Below are 18,054 nucleotides of genomic sequence, written 5' to 3'. Positions count from 1 at the left end.
GCCGTGCCTCAAGGCGGTTTCGAGACGTTGCTCGACATCCTCTCGGGTCTGTCCCTGAGGAACGTCTACGCTGACGGACAAGTGTCCTGTCATCGCGAAGAACATGCGACCGCTTCCTTCATACAGTTTTGCAAGAGCATAGTAGAATTTCTCGGACTCGTCGACGCCACGTTGCCAGACTCCAGGCGACGCCTCGCGCCATATAAGTGACGGGTAAGCTTGAGACATGATGACGGAGGGCTTTTGCTAGGACCGCAGACTGGGCGAGCAAAGCAAGGTCCGTATTGGGGAAGAGGCAAGATTTGGACTGATAGTGATAGTTGAAGCAGGATGTACTGTAGAATTAAAAGCAGTTTGGCACATTGCTAGGATTCTTAAAGACCTGCCAATCGTCACTATTTTATGTGTACTTGGCTATGTGCAGCAGGAACCTACCAGAGATGAGTGACCAGGGGTTTCTCAAGCAGGTCGTGGTCAATTTTCCGAGCTTTTACCGGGCTGGGACAGTTGCCGTAGCCGGCATAGCGGGCCGGTGGTTACTATGGAGTTCTGATTTCGTAATGCGCAGCTGATTGTCCAACTGCCACTAAAGATTGTGCATTACACCGACTTTTATAGGTTTCCATGAATACATCCCTTGGCAAATATTTGTTGTTTGCTCTGTGCAATAACGTGGTGTAAATACTTTAGTATCGTTATATTTATAACGCATAGGAATTACTCTAGCTAGTTATGAGACCCTGTGCCTCGTGATGTCTGGCACTGACTGTAAGGTTCTTCAGGCGCGTCTGGGTTGTGGTTGGTGTCCTTGACCCATATGGCTGTAGACATGGCTGCTTGGAGAGTCCAGTGGAGGCGGCTGGTATCAGCAGTAATCTTGAGCAAGGAACCGGTTCGGTTCCTAGCTCTATGAAGGAGTTTCTCAAGGGACAGGATCTCTGGCCCGGAGTCGTTAAGCCTTGTTATGGTATCGTCCCGGCGCTTAAGTATTGTTAGAGAGAGCTTCTGTGTTGGGCAGAAAAGGGGACGTGTGGAGGGCAAGGTCTTGAAGTTGCATTGCATAGTACGTATAATCTAGAAAAGGTTAAGACGTCAGACTCATAAGCACTAGGAACATGTGTGCTGGGGTATTCATGAACGCCACATCTCACCTGCAGAAGGGGGGTGGGTGCAAATTCGGGTTAGCAACTCAGCACCCTGCGTTGACGAATCACAACTGGGGGATTCCTTTGCTGTGCAAATGATCAACAAGCCCCTCCTTCCGCTCACCACACATTTTTTTTTTTTTTGAGTTGAAACTAGGAGGGAAAAGTCGAATCAGATCATCGTTTGACCATGGGCAACGGTAGGATCCTGAAGTCTCTTGCTGTGCTCCTCGGTGCCGGCCTGGTTCTGACCGACGCGGCGTCTCCGTCACCCGAGGTCGAGATTGCCAATGGCACCATTCGCGGCGGGAGATGCGCGTCCTCCACCGTGAACTACTTTCTGTCCATCCCCTACGCAGTCCCGCCGGTTGGCGATCTTCGCTTCACCCCTCCGCAGCCCTACAACCAGACCTTCTCCGGGGTCCGTGATGCCACCACGCCCGCCCCTTCCTGCCCACAGCTAGGCGCTTTTTTCGTCGCATACCAGGCGGGACAGTCCGAGGATTGGTACGTGTCTTGCTGCGCCCGAGCCCTCTTCAGGTGGTTCTCTCTCTGACCAAGCTTGTAGCCTGTTTATTGATGTCTGGGCCCCGGTAGATGCCACCAAGGATTCGAAACTGCCGGTAAAGGTTTGGCTGCACGGCGGCGGGAACTCGGCCGGAGGCATCTCCTATCCGCTCTATGATGGGTGCAACTCAGACACCGCAGCCGTGCATGTCAGTCTCAACTACAGACTAGGCGCGCTGGGCTTCCTGGTTGCAGACTCTGCCGGTCTCTTGGGTAACTATGGTCTCCAGGACCAGATCTTGGCCCTGCGCTGGGTACAGGAGAACATCGAGGCCTTTGGCGGCGATAAGAACAAGGTTGTGGTGTTTGGACAGTCCGCCGGGGGCCTGGACGCTCACATCCTGGCCACCTTGGACGAGGCCCCGTCGCTCATGAAAAGCGCCATCATGGAATCCGGGGCCGGCCAGTATGTTCAGGACCTACGCTCGGTCGCTGAATTCAGCGCAAAATTCGCTGCCCTCTTACCGTGCGGTGCTGATGATGTAAGTCATTATTCGCAATGCTAATCACCTGCGTCCTATTCCCCTCCAAACATGTGTTTTTTGTTTACAATCTGATTCTCTCGCCAAAGGTCGCCTGTCTTCGAGCGGCTACACCGGAGCACCTCAACGCTACTCTCTTGAGTATGTTCCTGAACGGGAGCGATGGCTTCGTTTTCGAATTCAACGGATTCGGACCTGCGGTTGACGGCAAACTCATCCCCGCCCATCCCACCGAGGCAGGCGTCAAGGTCCCTTCCCTGATAGGTTCTACTGCGCATGAGGGAACGCTGTCCCTCTATGTGAGTTACGGTAATGCAACGGCCAGTCTTAACCAGACAGACTATGACCAAACTCTGCTGTCCAACTTCGGCTCACAGGCCGCTATCGTCAATACAACGTACCCAGTCTCACGCTACAGCAATACGGAACTACCCGTCTTCTACGCGATTGACTATGTCTACACCTCGTCCGTGATCCACTGTCCTGCATTCAACGCCCTGAAGAGCAGCGCGAACACAGCACCGGTCTATACCTTCCTCTTCAACCACACAATCACCTGTCCGTGGGTGCCCTTCATCGCCCCGGACGCGGTAGAGCTTCTCGGACCCGCGCACACGTCCGAGCTGGCCTTCGTGTTCGGCCAGGTGCGCCAGATGCCGTTCGGCACGGGTTTGTGCAACCTGACGGGCCAAGAGGTCGCCCTGAGCGCATACATACAGGCGGCTTGGACAAGAATGGCGGAGGCTGGAAACCCGGGCCCGGACTGGGCTGAGTTCACAGAGAGCTCGACGTTGGGAGTCGTGTTTGATGACGTCCCTGTGCCTGGCATAGTCGACTACTCGGAATGCGCATTTTGGGAGGAGCTAAAGAGCCAAGACCCTGCCTGAATTGTAGAGAGTCTATGTAGTACACACAGATCTACTTCCAAGACCCCGCAATAATAAAGTTAGGGCAGATCTTAAGTCTCGCGCTGAACATATCGGAGGATGCCATACCGACCCCGAACGTAATAGATGCGGCAATCTAGTCAGGTGCAACTGGTAAGTCGGTAGATAATGTTCTGAGGTACACATCTTGCACGTCTTGGCAAGTCTGTTAAGATTAGCCATAGTGGCTGATGAACTGGCTGCTGAATTTAACCGCGCCCCGGGAAAACAGACCTGAATATCTAGAAGGGAGCAGCACCCTCAACCGTCTGGGGGACGTACCACCATCATCCATCGACATAGTCACTTCAGTTTCAGTTGTTTTACTAGTAGAGGGATTATCTACACGTCTTCCAAAATGCTCCAGTTAACAACTCTTCTGGGCAGCTTGCCCCTGATTCTCTCTGTGTCAACCCAGCGCTTCGCTGCCGCGGCACTTCTCAATTCCCGCCAGGCGGCCCCGACGGAGGTTGTGAAGCTAGCCTCACTCGAGAACATCGCGGTGCGCCCCAATGGCCAGCTTCTCGTGACCAACATGAACAGCCCCAACCTGTACGCCGTCGACCCCGTTGCCAAGACGTCTTCGACGGCCGTTGCCGTCAGCGGGGCAGCCGGCCTGAGCGGGATCGGCGAGATCGCGCCGGACGTCTTCGTCGTCATCGGCGGCTCCCCGCAGGGCACGGCGGTGCACCAGGTCGACTTCACGGGCGGCACGCCCAAGGCGACGCTCGTCAAGAAGATCCCGGACGCCAAGAACATGAACGGCCTGGCCGTGTTCAACAACGACACGGTCCTGCTCGGCGACGCGGCCAAGGGCGCCCTCGTCAAGCTGACCGTCTCGACCGGCGACGCTTCCGTCGCCCTCAGCGACCCGACCATGGCCCCCAGCGGACCCATCCCGTTCGGCATTGACGGGCTGAAATACAACAATGGCACTGTGTGGTACACAAACATATTCAAGAACAGCTTCCACAAGGTGGCTGTCGACGGGACGTCCAAGCCAACCGGCGCGGTCTCCACCCTCTGGTCGAACCTGATGGGCGATGACCTCTGCGTCGGGAACAACGGCAAGCTCTACATTACTACGAACAGCGGGGCTAATCAGGTTGTCGAGTACGATCCCGCCGGCGGCTCTGCTAGCAAGCCTGTCGTCGTTGCTAAGCTCAGCGCGCCGACGGCTTGCGCTGCCGGACGTGGCGAGAAGGACAAAGACGTGGTTTATGTTACGAATGGTCAAGGTGTCTACGCATTTAGTACTGTCAAATGATTATCATGTGTTACAGGGGCGGCTTAAATAACTCGAGTGCCCCATCCATAGTGCCTAGCGACGTTGGGAACATGGTAATGAAGCATTCCTATCTTCTGTGCCACATGCTTCTGGAAGAGGCCCAATGGCCTTTGGTTCTCTTTAAACCTGCTTGGCAGCATTTGGCAATTTGAAACCTCCCACCACACGCTTCTGAAAGACTCCTGTCGGGTCATACCTTGCGGCTACTTCCAGAGCCATCTGAACCCTTTCTTCGCCATAAGAACCCAGCACGTCTTGTGTCCCGTCAGCATAATTCATGTAATAGTACTCAACCTGCGCGTCAAGGTTGCGGCTGTAATCCTCAAGATCTCGCTTCCACGCCATCATTTTCTCGCGCCCGACGGCCTCCTGCATTTGGCCATTGACAGCAAGTTCCCCCGCGCCGAGGGACGGCCCGCGAGCACGATGGCCATGGCTATCGCGCACGCCCAGAGCGCTGCTCCTAGCACTACCGAGGCCCGGTCCATGCCGCGCAGCACGCGCCGCGGGAGCTTCTTCTCGTAGCGCTTGAGGAAGATGGCGACGTGGGCCCCAGCCTTGAGGCCGCCGATGCTCATGCTTATGGTGATGATGATCACGGCGGCCACGCTCGTAAAGTCCTGGCCTGGGGAAGGCCCTGACGTAGTCCCCAGCACGCCCGCGAGCGCCTCGAAGCTGTCGCGCATGAAGGCAGAGTAAGTCGTGAAGGAGCCGCAGAAACCGGTCGCGAGGCCGATGTGCAGCGGCACCGCCAGGGGGGGAGACTCCGCAGCAGGTCGACCCCCTTCCTTCTCCCGCCCACCGGCCTCCGTGTCAGACGCAGACCAGCCCCCCGTGTCCTCCTTGGCGATAACAGGCGGCGCCCTCGACAGGCTCCGCGCCGCCTTGGGGTGGCGGAAGAGCTCGGCGCCCTCGGACAGGAAGCCGAGGACCAGCGACGAGCCGAAGTTGGGCCAGAGGCTGGTGAAGCGGGCGGGCTCGGCCGGGTACGCCGTCAGAAGGCTGAGGCCCACGCGCGCCAGCGTGCCCAGGATCGAGAACACGACGATGTGTGCCCAGATGAAGACGTTGGTCTGGAGCCGGCTGGCCTTGCCGGCCTTGCGCCGGGGGTGCGGCGCCCCCCTCTGTGCCTCGCCTCCCCGCGGCACTGGCCGATTAAGTCCTCGAGGTTGTGGTGTGAGAAGCGGTGCACCTCGTTGGGGTTCTCGACGATCCCGCCGGGGGCCGCCTCAGCCAAGTTGGCGACGCTGGGCGGGGCTGAGTACTCCTGGGTGCCTTCAGTATCATCGCCTTCAACGGATGGTGAGTCTCTGGGCGTGCTGTCGATGTAGAAGGAGAACTGGAACGGCGAGCGCGACCTTCGCTTTCGCTGGCTGGCGACTTCATCCTCGAGGGACCTGTGGAAGGTGACATGTGCCTCGTTCTTGTTCTGCACAGGCTCGGGTGCCTCGACCTCGCTCAAGCCTTGTCCGATGTCTGCCATCGGGGTTTGGATGTCGATGTGGGCCACGTTTCGCGCCCACAAAGCGATGAAGATATCTGTGCCTGATATTGGGCACTTTCGCGATGCCCGTGGCAAGCGTGGCTAATTTGCTGGGGGATAAAATATTCAAATGCCATTCGTCAAAATGAACACTCCATGTCCCTGAGCCATATCTCGCGCCCTAGCCGCCTTTCCCGTAGGTTCCGTTCTATCCGTCACTTCCGCCCAGAGACCCGGCTGGAGCCCTCAGCCAATAGTGCTCTGCAGTATCATAATCACGATGACGCCACTGAATTCATATCACGCTCACCATGCACGGCGTAGATGGTATTACGGTTGACGGTGTGTAGAGGTCTTTGATCGGCTGCCGGCTGTGGTCAGTGGTGAAGCTGCCCAAGGCCGAGGGTTCTGGGATCTAGAGAAGAGCAATACCAAAGCAAAATGCAAGCGTCTTTGTCATTTAGAAAATTGAGGAGGGACTGTGTTGGTGGCAAACCAGGGAGGGAAGTTGACAGAAAAGTCGTACAGACGTAAAACAATATCCTTAGGTTGCTCCAATCCGTGCTGGAACAGTGCCCCCACAATTGGATCCCGTGTGTCTCTTATCAATGCCTGACAGTGGATGAAGACCTGCGGCTACCATGATCGACGCTCGCTCTCCCTTGTGGCTCGTCTGACATCCTCGGAGCGCTCTCTCGAAGCGCCGACCCATCTTCGTCCACATTGTGCTCCTTCTCGTCTCTGAGCATCATCCCGTCGCCATAATCAGACAGCATAGTCTTTAGCCTCCGGCCCTCTGTCTTCATACTTCCACGCCTTCCATCATCTGCATATCGCAACTTCTCTCTCAGACCGTCACCGATGCCATGAGCCATGGTCGCCAGGCAACTGTCTCTCCAAGGTTTCAGCCCGAGCCTCCGCGTCTCGAACATTATCACTAGACAGTAAACACAGCCGGCCAGGGTCGTGCCAGCTGGAAAAGCCATGAATGCCCATCGCACGCGGACGTGGAGGACCCACAACAAGGTTGTGCCAGCAACAGGGCTCTCGGCATATCCCAGGTTGCGCATCCAGGTGGTCATGCTGTCAGCGACACGGTCGAATGTCTCCACCAGGCTGGAGTGATTTGTCAGAGACACGGCGATCGTAGATTGATTCCAGAATGACTGCCCCACAAATGCCCATAGGTTGGTGTTTTCTGCCGCCGCGTACCAGGTCATTTGTTCTTGTGTAAAGGTCTGTTTCATCCAGGACAGGCTGCTCTTAAGCGTGCGGTCTGAAATGTTGAACGTTCTCGCGCTTTCATCTGATAGACCGTACTGTCTAGCCTCGGCATCCGTGACAAATAGCTGCAGGTCACTGCGTGGTAGGTTGAGATCCCCATCAACTTCGTAAGAGAGACCGTAGTCGGTCATCTGGTACCACTGCTGAACGCAAGACTCATTAAACCCATCAGGCGCCAAAGATTCCATGTTGCGGTGTATAGAAGACCCGGCCAATCCCTCTGATAATTGGCCTTGATTTACCAGGGGCTTGTAAAATCTGGTGCAGAACTGTAAGCCACACTCGGTGGCAATAGGCCTTGATGATTCCCATGATACGTTGTCCTCAAGGAATTCCGGATCAGCGTTGATGATAGAAAATCCAATGACAAAGGTGTCGGAATCTGTGAAAGAGATTGTCTCTGATCTGTTTGTCGTTCCTCTCGCAGCCATTACTTTCGTCCCGTCCAACGGGCCGAGACGTGCACTCCGAGTCTTTCCGACCGCAGATATTGACCCTTCCCTTCCCAAGTTGGATATGTTGACAATGGGCAAAGGAAACGTCGTCTGGTTGCCTTCCATGTGCCCGGAGGGAAAGTCCTCTTTGGTCCACTTTGAAGAAACTCGGAGGTGTCGAGATACATCGTGGCATGAGGCGCAGACCGCCAGGGACGCAAAAGGAGCCCAAGTGCAATTGCCAGTCCGACAAGTGTATCCAGGCGTTTGAGGAGTGAGAAAACTAGAATTGGAAAAGCCAGCGTAAACACTGGAGACCATACCCAGGTCTGGCTGAGAACGTGAGCCAGCATCCCCCAAGTAGATGCAACTTCCATCACTAGACTCAAGTGCTCCGACTGCAGGTCCTTGGGTCATCAGGCCCACGTCGAGGTTGAGAGACGTGGCTATCGAGGCTCCTTGAGGGTCACTGATCCTGTCGAACTGCCCGTATTGTGTAACTATGGCTTGAATGAATGGATCGTAGCCGAGAAGCACAATGACGGATAATGCGCCGAGTGAAGCCCAGTTACTAGCGATTCCACCAATTGTCAGCATCCCTATCTAAGCAGATATCTGAAAGTGGTTCACATGCATTCTGTTGCAACTCACCGGAATTTCAGCCAGTACAGTAGCTTAAAGCTTCCTAGTGGGCCGCGGCTTGCACTGTCGAACCTGTCGAAGAGATAAAGAGGATCCTGTCGCTTGCGAAACCAGTTCCATTTTTCTTGTGCTATGCAGGATCCGACAGACGAAGCAAGGGACGCTCGGGAGATGGTTCCCAAAACAGAGACCACCGTGTTGAGAGAAAAGTAGAATTTCCAGCTAACCAGCGTCGTGCCATCTTCAACTGCCAGGAGAACAATAATAGCGACCAGAGAGCACACGCCGAGTAAAAGTAGGCTGGTTTCGAACTTCCACTGCCACCTTTGCAGCGGACTCTGGGTGGACTTCTTATCGTCGTTATACTTGGATTCCTTTATATCTGGCTTCGTTGGCTGCTGTTGCGTCGCTACTGCCTGTTGCGAATCCGCAGGCTCGAGAGCGGTTCCGTCAGTCGAGGTACCAGATGCGGCGGATACACTTGGACTCCGCAATGAGATGTTGGATGCATGCATCGAGCGCGTTCTTGACGACACTGCGGAGGCTCTCCTCAACATATTATCCGGGCCTGGAGCACCATAGTCTAGAGTCTGCAGACTCGAGACATCGGAGCCTTGATGTCCTTGGCTCCGGGAATTTTGATCAGGAGGATATGAAGAAAGATGGCGGTACGTGCTATTCATTGTTGCGAGCATTCTGAAGAAGACGGTACACAGTGCACTGGAGGAAGGGTGTGAAGGTATCCGGGAAGTAACGACGAAATCATGGAGGCGAGTGGCCTGATATTAAGAGACTACAAGTCTCAGGCTGTGCTTATGACTGCCTTCTCGAGCGGCACACGAGCTGAACTGGCAAGCTGCATGTCAGCGTCATTGTGCAACAATCGGTTCCATTACCAGCCATTAGATAAGATTCAGCCCCCAATGCGATCAACCGATAGCCCCAACTAATGAGGGCAACTTAGACGATCTGTTCCGATTTGGAAACCAGGTGGGAAGTCCCTGTCGGGGCCTTGGGAGCTGTTCAGCTAAAAGACTACCTGGAGAACGCTTATAGGACTTATCCAAAAATAATCTTTCCCGCAACCACCTCAGAGATATGATTTACCATATTGCATTAGTCTAATAAAAAGTTGCTAGAAGTTCCTCTAAAGAGGCTTGAGAAATCAACATATCAGAAAGCGATCAATTTCCTATCAACTGTCAGAACCTTCCATCCCCTGCCACGTGCAACGTCTTCCGTCAATACTCAAGTACTTCTCATTAATGTTGTAAATTGTAAGACCAGGGAACCTTGGTGTAAAGAAGTGAAGAGGACAAAAATATAAAACATTCGTTTGATTAAAAAAGCCTATACCATTCTGTTACAGCAAGAATCGAAAAAGCCAGAAGGTCTAGTATCACGGCCCTACCTCCCTCTCCGACAACAAGGCAACCTCCTCCTTCTCCTTCTCATTATCCTTCTCTTGCATGGCAGCAGCGGCAGTGGGGATCGGGAAGTCCCATCCCAGCTCCCCAGCAAACAATTTCTCATCTGTACGAGACGAGCCATCCTCACCCTCCTTCAAAAACTCCAGCACGCGACTCCTCCGCATGACCTTGCCCAGCAACTTCATCGCTAATTTTGCCTCAAAGTCCGGAACAAGCAACGGTACCACACGCGTGAGCAGCCAGGCAACCGCGGCGGCAAATACGCCCCGCTCGCGCGGATGCGCACACTGCCGCGTCACCGCTCCGCTGATGCGGACCACGTCGGCCACATCGTCGTCCACGCAACGCGCCTCCGCGTAGCGTGCAAAGACGCCGTCGAGCTGGGCGGCCGAGGGTGATTGTGATGGCGATGACGAGCCCGCCACCTCGGCGCGGAGCAGCGATGCCAGCGCGCACACGTCGTTGACACCGGAGTTGAACCCCCAGCCAAAGTTGAGCGTCATCCGGTGGACCGCGTCGCCCGCGAGCACGACACGGCCGCCCTGCGCGGCGGGGAGGTGCCAGTGTCCCTGCGGCAGCACGCCCTCCAGCTGGTCCGCCATGCCACAGGCGGTGCGCGTCGGCCACATGTCGCCAAGGGGCAGGCCCGGCAGCAGGTGGATCTGGGAGAACCGCGCCGCCATCTCCGCCTGGTCCTCGTCCGTGTACCTCTGGCCCTCGTCGCGCGCCTCGTCCAGCTGCTCGTACAGGAAGAACCAGCTGCGGCCGTCGCGGCCCGTCATGAACATGATGCTGCGCTCCGGGCCGTGGCTCTCGGCGTTCGAGCTCGGCTCGCAGGCCTTGGGCGCCGGGCATGTCCCCCACAGGCAGCGGTACTCGGCTTTGTACGGTCGCTCCGGCGGGAGGGATCCCTCGTCGTCCTCGCTGCCTTCTTTTTCTTTTGACGCCAACATCAACTCACGCATCAAGCCCCTTGTCTTGCTGTACACCCCATCCACCCCAAGCACCATACTCCCCCGCTCGATCCTCCCATCCTCACACCTCACCATCACGCCCTCCTCATCAACCTCGATCCCGCAAACCTTACGTCCCGTACATAATTTCTCCTTCCTCACTTCTGCCGGCAACCTCTCATACAACACCTCCACCAGCTCCCTCCGGTGGAAATTCCACGGCGCCGCGCCAAACAGCCTCTTGTGCGTCGCGCCGGGGGTGCCCCGGCGGTAAACGTTCCCATTGTGATCCGCCGAGCTGCGCGTGTCGACGGGGCAGGCCCTGGCCCCCATGGCGCCGAGCAGGCCCAGCTGGTGCCACACGCGCTGGGTGGACGCGTAGGCGAGCAGGCTGGCGCCCTCCTCGGGGGCGAACGTGTCCCGGGCCTCGAGGACGACAAAGTCGATGCCGGCGGCGAGGAAGGCGTGGGCGGCGGTTAGGCCGACGGGGCCGCCGCCTATGATGATGACGCGGAAGGGTTGTGTTTCCATCTTGGATAATTCTTGGGGGAGGGGGGGTTGGGGTTGGAAGAGGTAGGGTAAAAGTGTGGGAAAGCACGACGGAAAAGAGGTTCCTTTGCACCTATATCTATACGGGAGGTGGAGTGTTTACGAAGGACATGCCCTCGCTTGGGCCGAGCGAACTTAGACGCGGCTCCGCCGTGGATCTACAGGGGCGGGCTCGGGCTAACGGTGGAGCCTTATAAGTTCCCCTTTTTGGTTCATTTATCCTGGACTGGGAATAGACGATGGGCAAAGAGCGGACGATGACTTGGTGTGTCCTCGCTATCAGGTCTACATGGTCTAGAAGGAAAGACAACAGGTAATTCTGGTCAAAGATGCTGAATTGGTAGTTTGGTGTTGGATGGGAGACGTTGCGGGATTTGACAATGGCACAACGCTTGCTTCTTTCTAATTATAACTATTTACAATACGGAACAGCAACTATTCTATTATTTACCGCGTGAGCGGCTATCAACTATTTACAATACAGAACAGCAGCTATCATGTTATCTACCACGTACTTAACAACTGCGAGAAGAACAGGATCCCAGGGGCTCAGGTCTATCTAACACTCCGGGAAGCCGTTGATCACCCCCTCACGACGAGTACTCGTCGATGATGGTGTCAGCCACCTTCTCCACGAGCTGGTGGATCCAGAGGATGGGGAAGAAGCCCGGCAGCCTGTTGCAAGCACTCAGGTCCGAGACGCGCAGGCCATCGACACCGCGCACGCGCAGGTCCCCGTCTAGCACGGCCATCGGGTCGTCGTCGGCACCGATGGGCGCCGAGCACGACGCGTGGTGGCCCCAGGACTCGTCCTTGACGAACTGGTCGAGGTCGTCGTCGGTGACGTCCGCGCCCGGCCAGACCTCGTCGAAGGCGCCGTGGAAGATCTCGTCGACGCCGCTGGCCAGAGAGCCACTGGTGCCGGACAGGATGCCGCCGATGGGGATGACGTCCTCCATGATGCGGCGGGCGTAGTCGTACCCCTCGCGGATGGCCTGCAGGTCGAGGGCGGCCTCGGAGTCGTTGTTGAACTTGCGGAAGTTGATGACGGGGGTGTCGCGCGGGTCGGCGGACCGCAGCTCGACGGTGCCGTAGTTGTTGCGCTGGTGCGACTTGAGGATGATCCAGGCCCAGTGGTTCGAGTCGGCCGTGCAGCCCTGCGACCAGCCAGAGTAGTAGCCGGTGAAGTTGGCCGGGCCGCCCAGGATCATCAGGTCGGGCTCGCCGCGGGCCGAGGTGGTCGTGTTGCGGATGACGGAGATGGCGATGCCGTTGGAGGCGTAGGCGCCGCGGGCGGTTGGGTTGTCTCCCTCGACGTAGGTCTTCATGCAGGGGTCCAGCTCCGGGTCGGGGTGCCATGTGCACTTCTCGGTCAGGGCGAAGGAGGTCTCGGTCTTGGAGACCATGGTCTGCTCGTACCGATCCTGGAGGTTGGTGCCGACACCGGGCAGGTCGAGCACGACGTCGATGCCGAACTGCTCCAGCTCGGCCTTGGGGCCAACACCAGACAGCTTGAGGATCTGGGGCGTGTTGTAGGCACCGCCGGCAACGATGACCTCCTTGGCCGCCTTGACGTGACCAGTGCCCTCGGGCTGAGCAGAGCCGCTGCGGGGGTCAGCACGGTAGAGGGATGCGCCAGACATGTACTCAACACCAGTGGCACGGGGCTTGTCCCCGGTGGTGTCGAAGGTGACCTTGGTGGCGAGAGTGTCCAGCATGATGTCGAGGTGGTACTTGCGGCTGCCGTCGTCGTTGGTCTTCATGGCAGTGTCGACGATGAGGTCGTACACTCCACCACGGCGCGAGTCCTCGCGCATCACAAGCGGCACCTGGTAGACCTCGGGGATCATGGTCTGGCCGGGCGCGTTGAGGTCGCTGAGCAGCACGCTGGCGAGGTACGTGGCCGTGTCGAGGACCTCGCTGATGAGCGACTTGCCGAAGGCAGTGCACGCGGCGGCCAGCACGGACACGATCTTGAGGTCCGTCGCCGCCGTCAGCAGCGAGGTGACCTGCATCGGGTACCAGCCTCCCTTGCCGGCGTCAGCAGAGTGCGGCACGTAGGAGACGTCGGTGATGCGCGTCAGGTACTGGCGCATGTTGTCCGACTTGTACGTGTCGTCGCCCGTCAGCTCCGCCATGTCGTCCCAGTCCATGTCGTAGGGCTGCATGCTGAACAGGGCGTTGTGCCGCGAGCAGCCGCCCAGCGCGCCTGTCCGTGGGTAGTAGATGCCCAGCGGCTCAGCGCCCTCGGGGATCTCGCCGGAAGTGGCGGGCGTGCCGAGGTTGCCCGTCGCGTTGTACGACGACCACATCTTGCCGTCGGTCGTGTTGTAGACCATCTTGCTGTCGCGCTTGTCCTCCTCGGTGTCGGCGTACTTGTGGATGTAGTAGGCCCACTCCATGCTCCAGTCCTCGGTCGAGGCGATGTTCATGGCGGGGACCGACTGGATGAGGTCCTCGCCGTTGTCACCACCCGCCTCGATCAGGAGCACCTTGAAGCCGGCAATGGCCAGGTTCGAGCACATGTGCCCACCGCCGGGTCCCGAGCCGATACAGACGAAGTCGTACTCCATCGTCGTGTTGCTCTGGTACTCATGGCTGTACTGCCTCTTGTTGTGAACGAAGGGGTTGTGTCGAGGCACCGTCAGTGCAGTGGCCGCGTGGGCGAGGAGGCCGCCACTGGCCAGAACCTGCGTCATACGCATGATGAAGGCTTCTTTTCGACAGGAACAGGGGGGAGAAATTAATGCTGATATAAATCACAATCGCGGTTGAGAGAATGGACGGCTTGATAGCCTGGGGCGTGAAGCTTGCAGGTGAAAGGAATGACTGGCTTCGCGATGGGATGGGCACTCTCACCAAGATGCCTGCATGGGCGGTCGGTTCATGATTAAGTATCCGAATGCCCTGGCGGCGAGAAGAACAAGGCGGCTTCCATGAGGCAAGCGGTTGCCCCGATCCCCCCTACTCGCGATCTCAGAAATTCCCGACTCTCCCGGCTCCTGAAGTCCCCGACGATCACCATCTGGCAGCTCCTGTCTAGCGCATCTCGCCCAACTACATAGGGCTTGTTTTTCGACGTTCTACGGGGTCGTGGAAAGGACCCCCGTCGTGCTGCCCACATGTATGGGGATTGTCCATCATCGCCCCGCCTTTGTCGGCATCGTCACCACGGCAAATCATTTCGACACCTGTAGTCCCCGGATAGGTCCTCTGTAGGCGAACTTGGCTTGGCACGGTCTGTTCCCATTCTCCAGTGATGGACACACCCGAAACGCGAGCTGCATTCCTTTCTTGCTCAAGGACGGGCCAACAGGACCCACAGATCCCCTATTTCGAGAGGCCCCAATATTTCCCATCCTCCATAGTCTTACAAAGTCTACGGCCTAGTCTTCCGGCTGGCTCAATAATTTTGCTGCTGTCAGAAGTAATCGAGATGCTTATAACTCTTGCTAAATGCCACACTACACGGCCTACACTCAAGAAACAATTCGCAATGTATCACAGCAATGCTACTAGACTAAATTAAGTCGCGGGACCTGACTTCAAGAACAGCGCTTCCTGGTGGCTAGACCGCAACGGCGCAACCGCTAGAATGAGAAAAAAAAAATCTCCGTGGCTCGAGAAAAGCCGTTGAATCGGTTCTTCGCCAGCTCTTGTACTTTGGCGCTAGCTGCTAGGGGACTGCGAGGCTAGTAACCGAGAATGCTGGTCCTCAGTCAGGGGAGGTTTTGGGTTGTTTGTGATAGGTCAAGTTGGCCAGGTTGGTGATAATCTAGATCGCGTGAAGACGGCCAGCGCGCAGCCGAGAAGTGGGTCGAGGCCGGGGGTCCGGACTGTCACCATTAACTGCCCCAGAGCGCCGGGATTGCCATGCGTTGAAGAGCGGAGCCGATGCGGCTGTCATCCTCTAAGCTTTTTTTCGCCGCGTAATCTGGACCCGCAAGGGCAAGCGACTTCTTGTTCGCAGCAGTTCGGGAGCCCCTGATCACCACTGGCAGTTGCTCGCTTGCAGAGCCCCAAGTTCGCCAGCACGCGTGCTCGCGTAGAGCGTGCCCCCAGGCGATCCCGAGCTCGCCTTGCCTTTCCCCACCAGGGATCATCGGCGAATTACCGGAAGATTATCATTGAAGCGCCATAATAAATTCCTTGATACCGGTTTCTTGTGGGCCCGTCCTTGCGAGACCCCATAGTTGAGAGGACACGCGGGAATACGATAAGAAATCGACCACCGTGAGGCAAGGCCGTTTTCCACGGCACTTGTGCCACCATGGCCAAAGGATGGACTTGAGAGGACTGCCGGATATGCCGTTGTGCTCCCCGGGCTGTGAAGATCGTCACTCCCGAGAGTCAGGCACTCTGCCCTCTAACCGACCCCAGGAGAAGCAACCGAGGCGAGGAGTAGTGTAGAATGCATACAAGTACAGTATAGCTGCAAAATATAATCGTATGTTTATGAAGCTGGAGGTGCACAGTTTGAAGCCTACTATCCAGTCGCTGTTTACTCCTGTCGTTTGAATAGCCTCTTTGGTTTGGCTTCCTCTCTAGTTTTGCATCCCATTCCATTCCAAGATGGAGTCGGCAGTTTCTCTGTTCCAAGACCATATCGTGGCGAGGGCGGCGTCGACAGAAATGCCCATGTGCGCGAAGAAGTGCCTGATTGAATACCTGCCACAATCAGCATGCCATGTGGCGTCCAACATCACGTGCATCTGCACCAACGCGCCCCTCACGGCACAGATGGGAGCATGCGTGCTGGGGGGCTGCTCGACCAGGGATGCCCTGTTGACCAAGAGGTTCGACGCAGAAACGTGCAACGCGCCCGTCACCGACAACTCAATGGGCCTCAAGGTGATCACGCCGCTGTTTGGCGTGCTCGCCGTGCTCTTCTGCCTGTGCCGGGTGTGGGCGCGGTCGCTCACCGGGCTGGCCGCCTCGTGGCAGACCGACGACTGGATGTGCCTCGTGACGACAATCTTCTCCGTCCCGCTGACGGTGGTGTCGTACCTCTTCGCGGCCCACGGCCTGGGGCGCGACCTGTGGATGGTCGACTTTGACGACATCACCTTTGTGCTCGAGATGTACTACTACTCGGAGATCCTCTACCTCGCCGTCGTCTTCATGACCAAGATCTCCATCTGCTACTTCTACCTGCGCATCTTTCCCAAAAAGGAGTTCCGCGTCCGCGTCTTCACCGTCATCGGCATATCCGCCGCCAGCGCCGTCGCCTTCATCGTCATCACAATCTTCCAGTGCTGGCCCATCCCGGGGGCGTGGCTGCACTGGGACGGCACCTACGAGGCCGAGTGCCGCTCCGTGCAGACGCAGGCGCTGTGGGGCGCCATCGTGTCCATCATCCTGGACGTGGCCACCATCTTCCTGCCCATGACGGAGCTCTGGGCGCTCAACATGTCGCTGCGCAAGAAGCTTGGCGTCATGACCATGTTCGCCACGGGGGTCTTCGTCGTCGTCGTGCAGGTGCTGCGCATCGTCTACCTGCTCAAGTTCTCGGCCTCCGCCAACTTCACGCACGACTACACCGCCACCAGCATCTGGTCCAACGTCGAGGTCTACGTCGGCATCATGTGCGCCTGCTTCCCGCAGTGCCGCACCCTCCTCACCCGCTTCGGCCCCAAGATCTTCAACTCCACCAAGGGCGCGTCCACAAAGGGCGGGCCCGAGCCCGGCATCCGCGTCACGACAAAGATACAGAACAAGTTCTCCCAGAGGCCCTCCCGCGACGACGAGGCGGAGTTTGTCGAGCTGCGGTGCGCCGCTGGGCCGGATGGCTTCAACTCGACGACCAACCTGCACCGGACGCCTGAAAAGGATGGGCCGGGGTTCAAGGAGACGGTTTGAGGGCGTTGAATAAGTAGGGTGTGAGCGTTGATAAAGTAGGGTAAAATGTATCTCTTTTTACAGCAGCGGCAGCGTCTTAAATCATTATTTGTACATATATTTATAAAGCTTCTTCCTGACCGATACCAGAGTCTTCTTTATCTGTACTTTGCTATTTTATGAATCTTACGGGCTATATATCCGTCCACCACACACACTCATCCAGGCCAGTTTTGTCTACTTGACCCACGCAACAAGAACGCACGCAACAAGACGCCCGCTCACACCACGTGCTGCTTGCCTTGTTGGGTGAATATCAGGGATAATCACCACATTGGAGAGAGACAGTTCGGCATACTCCGTAAGGGGTGCGCGCCCTGGGAGGCACCGTCTCGCATTCGCTTAGCGGGACTTTCGTGGAAGCCGTGAAGACCATGTGGTGTCTACACTAGGAGGAGAGGAGGAACTCCTAGAAAGCAAGAAGGGAGAGGGAGGTTTCGTCTCGTTGTATTACCCCCTACGACCATGCTGCTTCTGCGCTGCTCCCGCGCTGCTCAGCCGTCGCGTATCCCTATTCACTCAGCTTGCATTCAACGGCCCCTGCAGTAGCACTCAAAGCAGCCCAGCATACGTCATATCGAAGCCGTTGGAATGTTGTACATTCTAAGTAAAGCAGTCGCAGTGCCCGTTGTTGTGGGGCCTGCAGGATTGGCAGATCTCAATACTTGGCGGATCTTTCGCGGATCTTTCGCGGATCTTTGGCGGATCCCTGGCGGATCTCTAAGCTCTTTTTGCTCCGCTGTGGGTTAAGGTGGATCCCCTTTTCAGCCGCCCTTTTCAGTTGGCACTAGCAACCCATGGCCCCTGCCCCTGCTGCCAGCACGGCACGCCGGCAGTCAAGAACGTGGACTCACGGACTTTTATAGTACTGGACGACGGAAATATAGGTGCTTAATCCCGGGGTGGACTAAGCGTTCGCTTTTTCCAACACCGGAGGCTGGAGGCAGCGCACCTGTGTAGCACTCTGCAATGA

The 18,054-nt window shown here is 57.0% G+C and overlaps 7 protein-coding genes across 7 annotated transcripts; 3 read left to right on the top strand and 4 right to left on the bottom strand.

Annotated features, from left to right (window-relative positions):
- Positions 1-1,335: 1,335 nt before the first annotated feature.
- INS49_004296 (uncharacterized protein) lies at positions 1,336-3,081 on the top strand (the record flags this gene model as incomplete). The annotated part of the gene is made up of 3 exons (XM_043165086.1): positions 1,336-1,652; positions 1,714-2,194; positions 2,284-3,081. The coding sequence occupies 3 exons, from the start codon at positions 1,336-1,338 to the stop codon at positions 3,079-3,081; spliced, it is 1,596 nt and encodes a 531-aa protein (XP_043018736.1).
- A 397-nt stretch (positions 3,082-3,478) lies between these two features.
- Positions 3,479-4,387, top strand: INS49_004295 (uncharacterized protein; the record flags this gene model as incomplete). The annotated part of the gene is made up of 1 exon (XM_043165085.1): positions 3,479-4,387. The coding sequence occupies one exon, from the start codon at positions 3,479-3,481 to the stop codon at positions 4,385-4,387; it is 909 nt and encodes a 302-aa protein (XP_043018735.1).
- Positions 4,388-4,528: 141 nt separating this feature from the next.
- On the bottom strand, positions 4,529-5,891 carry INS49_004294 (uncharacterized protein; the record flags this gene model as incomplete). Its single annotated transcript, XM_043165084.1, has 3 exons — positions 4,529-4,777; positions 4,834-5,532; positions 5,601-5,891. 3 exons carry the CDS (start codon positions 5,889-5,891, stop codon positions 4,529-4,531), a joined length of 1,239 nt encoding a protein of 412 aa, XP_043018734.1.
- Positions 5,892-6,496: 605 nt separating this feature from the next.
- INS49_004293 (uncharacterized protein) lies at positions 6,497-8,934 on the bottom strand (the record flags this gene model as incomplete). Its single annotated transcript, XM_043165083.1, has 2 exons — positions 6,497-8,180; positions 8,261-8,934. The coding sequence occupies 2 exons, from the start codon at positions 8,932-8,934 to the stop codon at positions 6,497-6,499; spliced, it is 2,358 nt and encodes a 785-aa protein (XP_043018733.1).
- A 716-nt stretch (positions 8,935-9,650) lies between these two features.
- Positions 9,651-11,165, bottom strand: INS49_004292 (uncharacterized protein; the record flags this gene model as incomplete). Its single annotated transcript, XM_043165082.1, has 1 exon — positions 9,651-11,165. One exon carries the CDS (start codon positions 11,163-11,165, stop codon positions 9,651-9,653), a length of 1,515 nt encoding a protein of 504 aa, XP_043018732.1.
- A 608-nt stretch (positions 11,166-11,773) lies between these two features.
- Positions 11,774-13,888, bottom strand: INS49_004291 (uncharacterized protein; the record flags this gene model as incomplete). The annotated part of the gene is made up of 1 exon (XM_043165081.1): positions 11,774-13,888. The coding sequence occupies one exon, from the start codon at positions 13,886-13,888 to the stop codon at positions 11,774-11,776; it is 2,115 nt and encodes a 704-aa protein (XP_043018731.1).
- Positions 13,889-15,755: 1,867 nt separating this feature from the next.
- INS49_004290 (uncharacterized protein) lies at positions 15,756-17,042 on the top strand (the record flags this gene model as incomplete). Its single annotated transcript, XM_043165080.1, has 1 exon — positions 15,756-17,042. One exon carries the CDS (start codon positions 15,756-15,758, stop codon positions 17,040-17,042), a length of 1,287 nt encoding a protein of 428 aa, XP_043018730.1.
- Between the last annotated feature and the right edge of the window lie 1,012 nt (positions 17,043-18,054).

Source organism: Diaporthe citri, assembly GCF_014595645.1.
Source record: "Diaporthe citri strain NFHF-8-4 chromosome Unknown scaffold_11, whole genome shotgun sequence".
NCBI lineage: Eukaryota > Fungi > Ascomycota > Sordariomycetes > Diaporthales > Diaporthaceae > Diaporthe > Diaporthe citri.
This window is presented reverse-complemented; position numbering and strand designations above follow the sequence as displayed.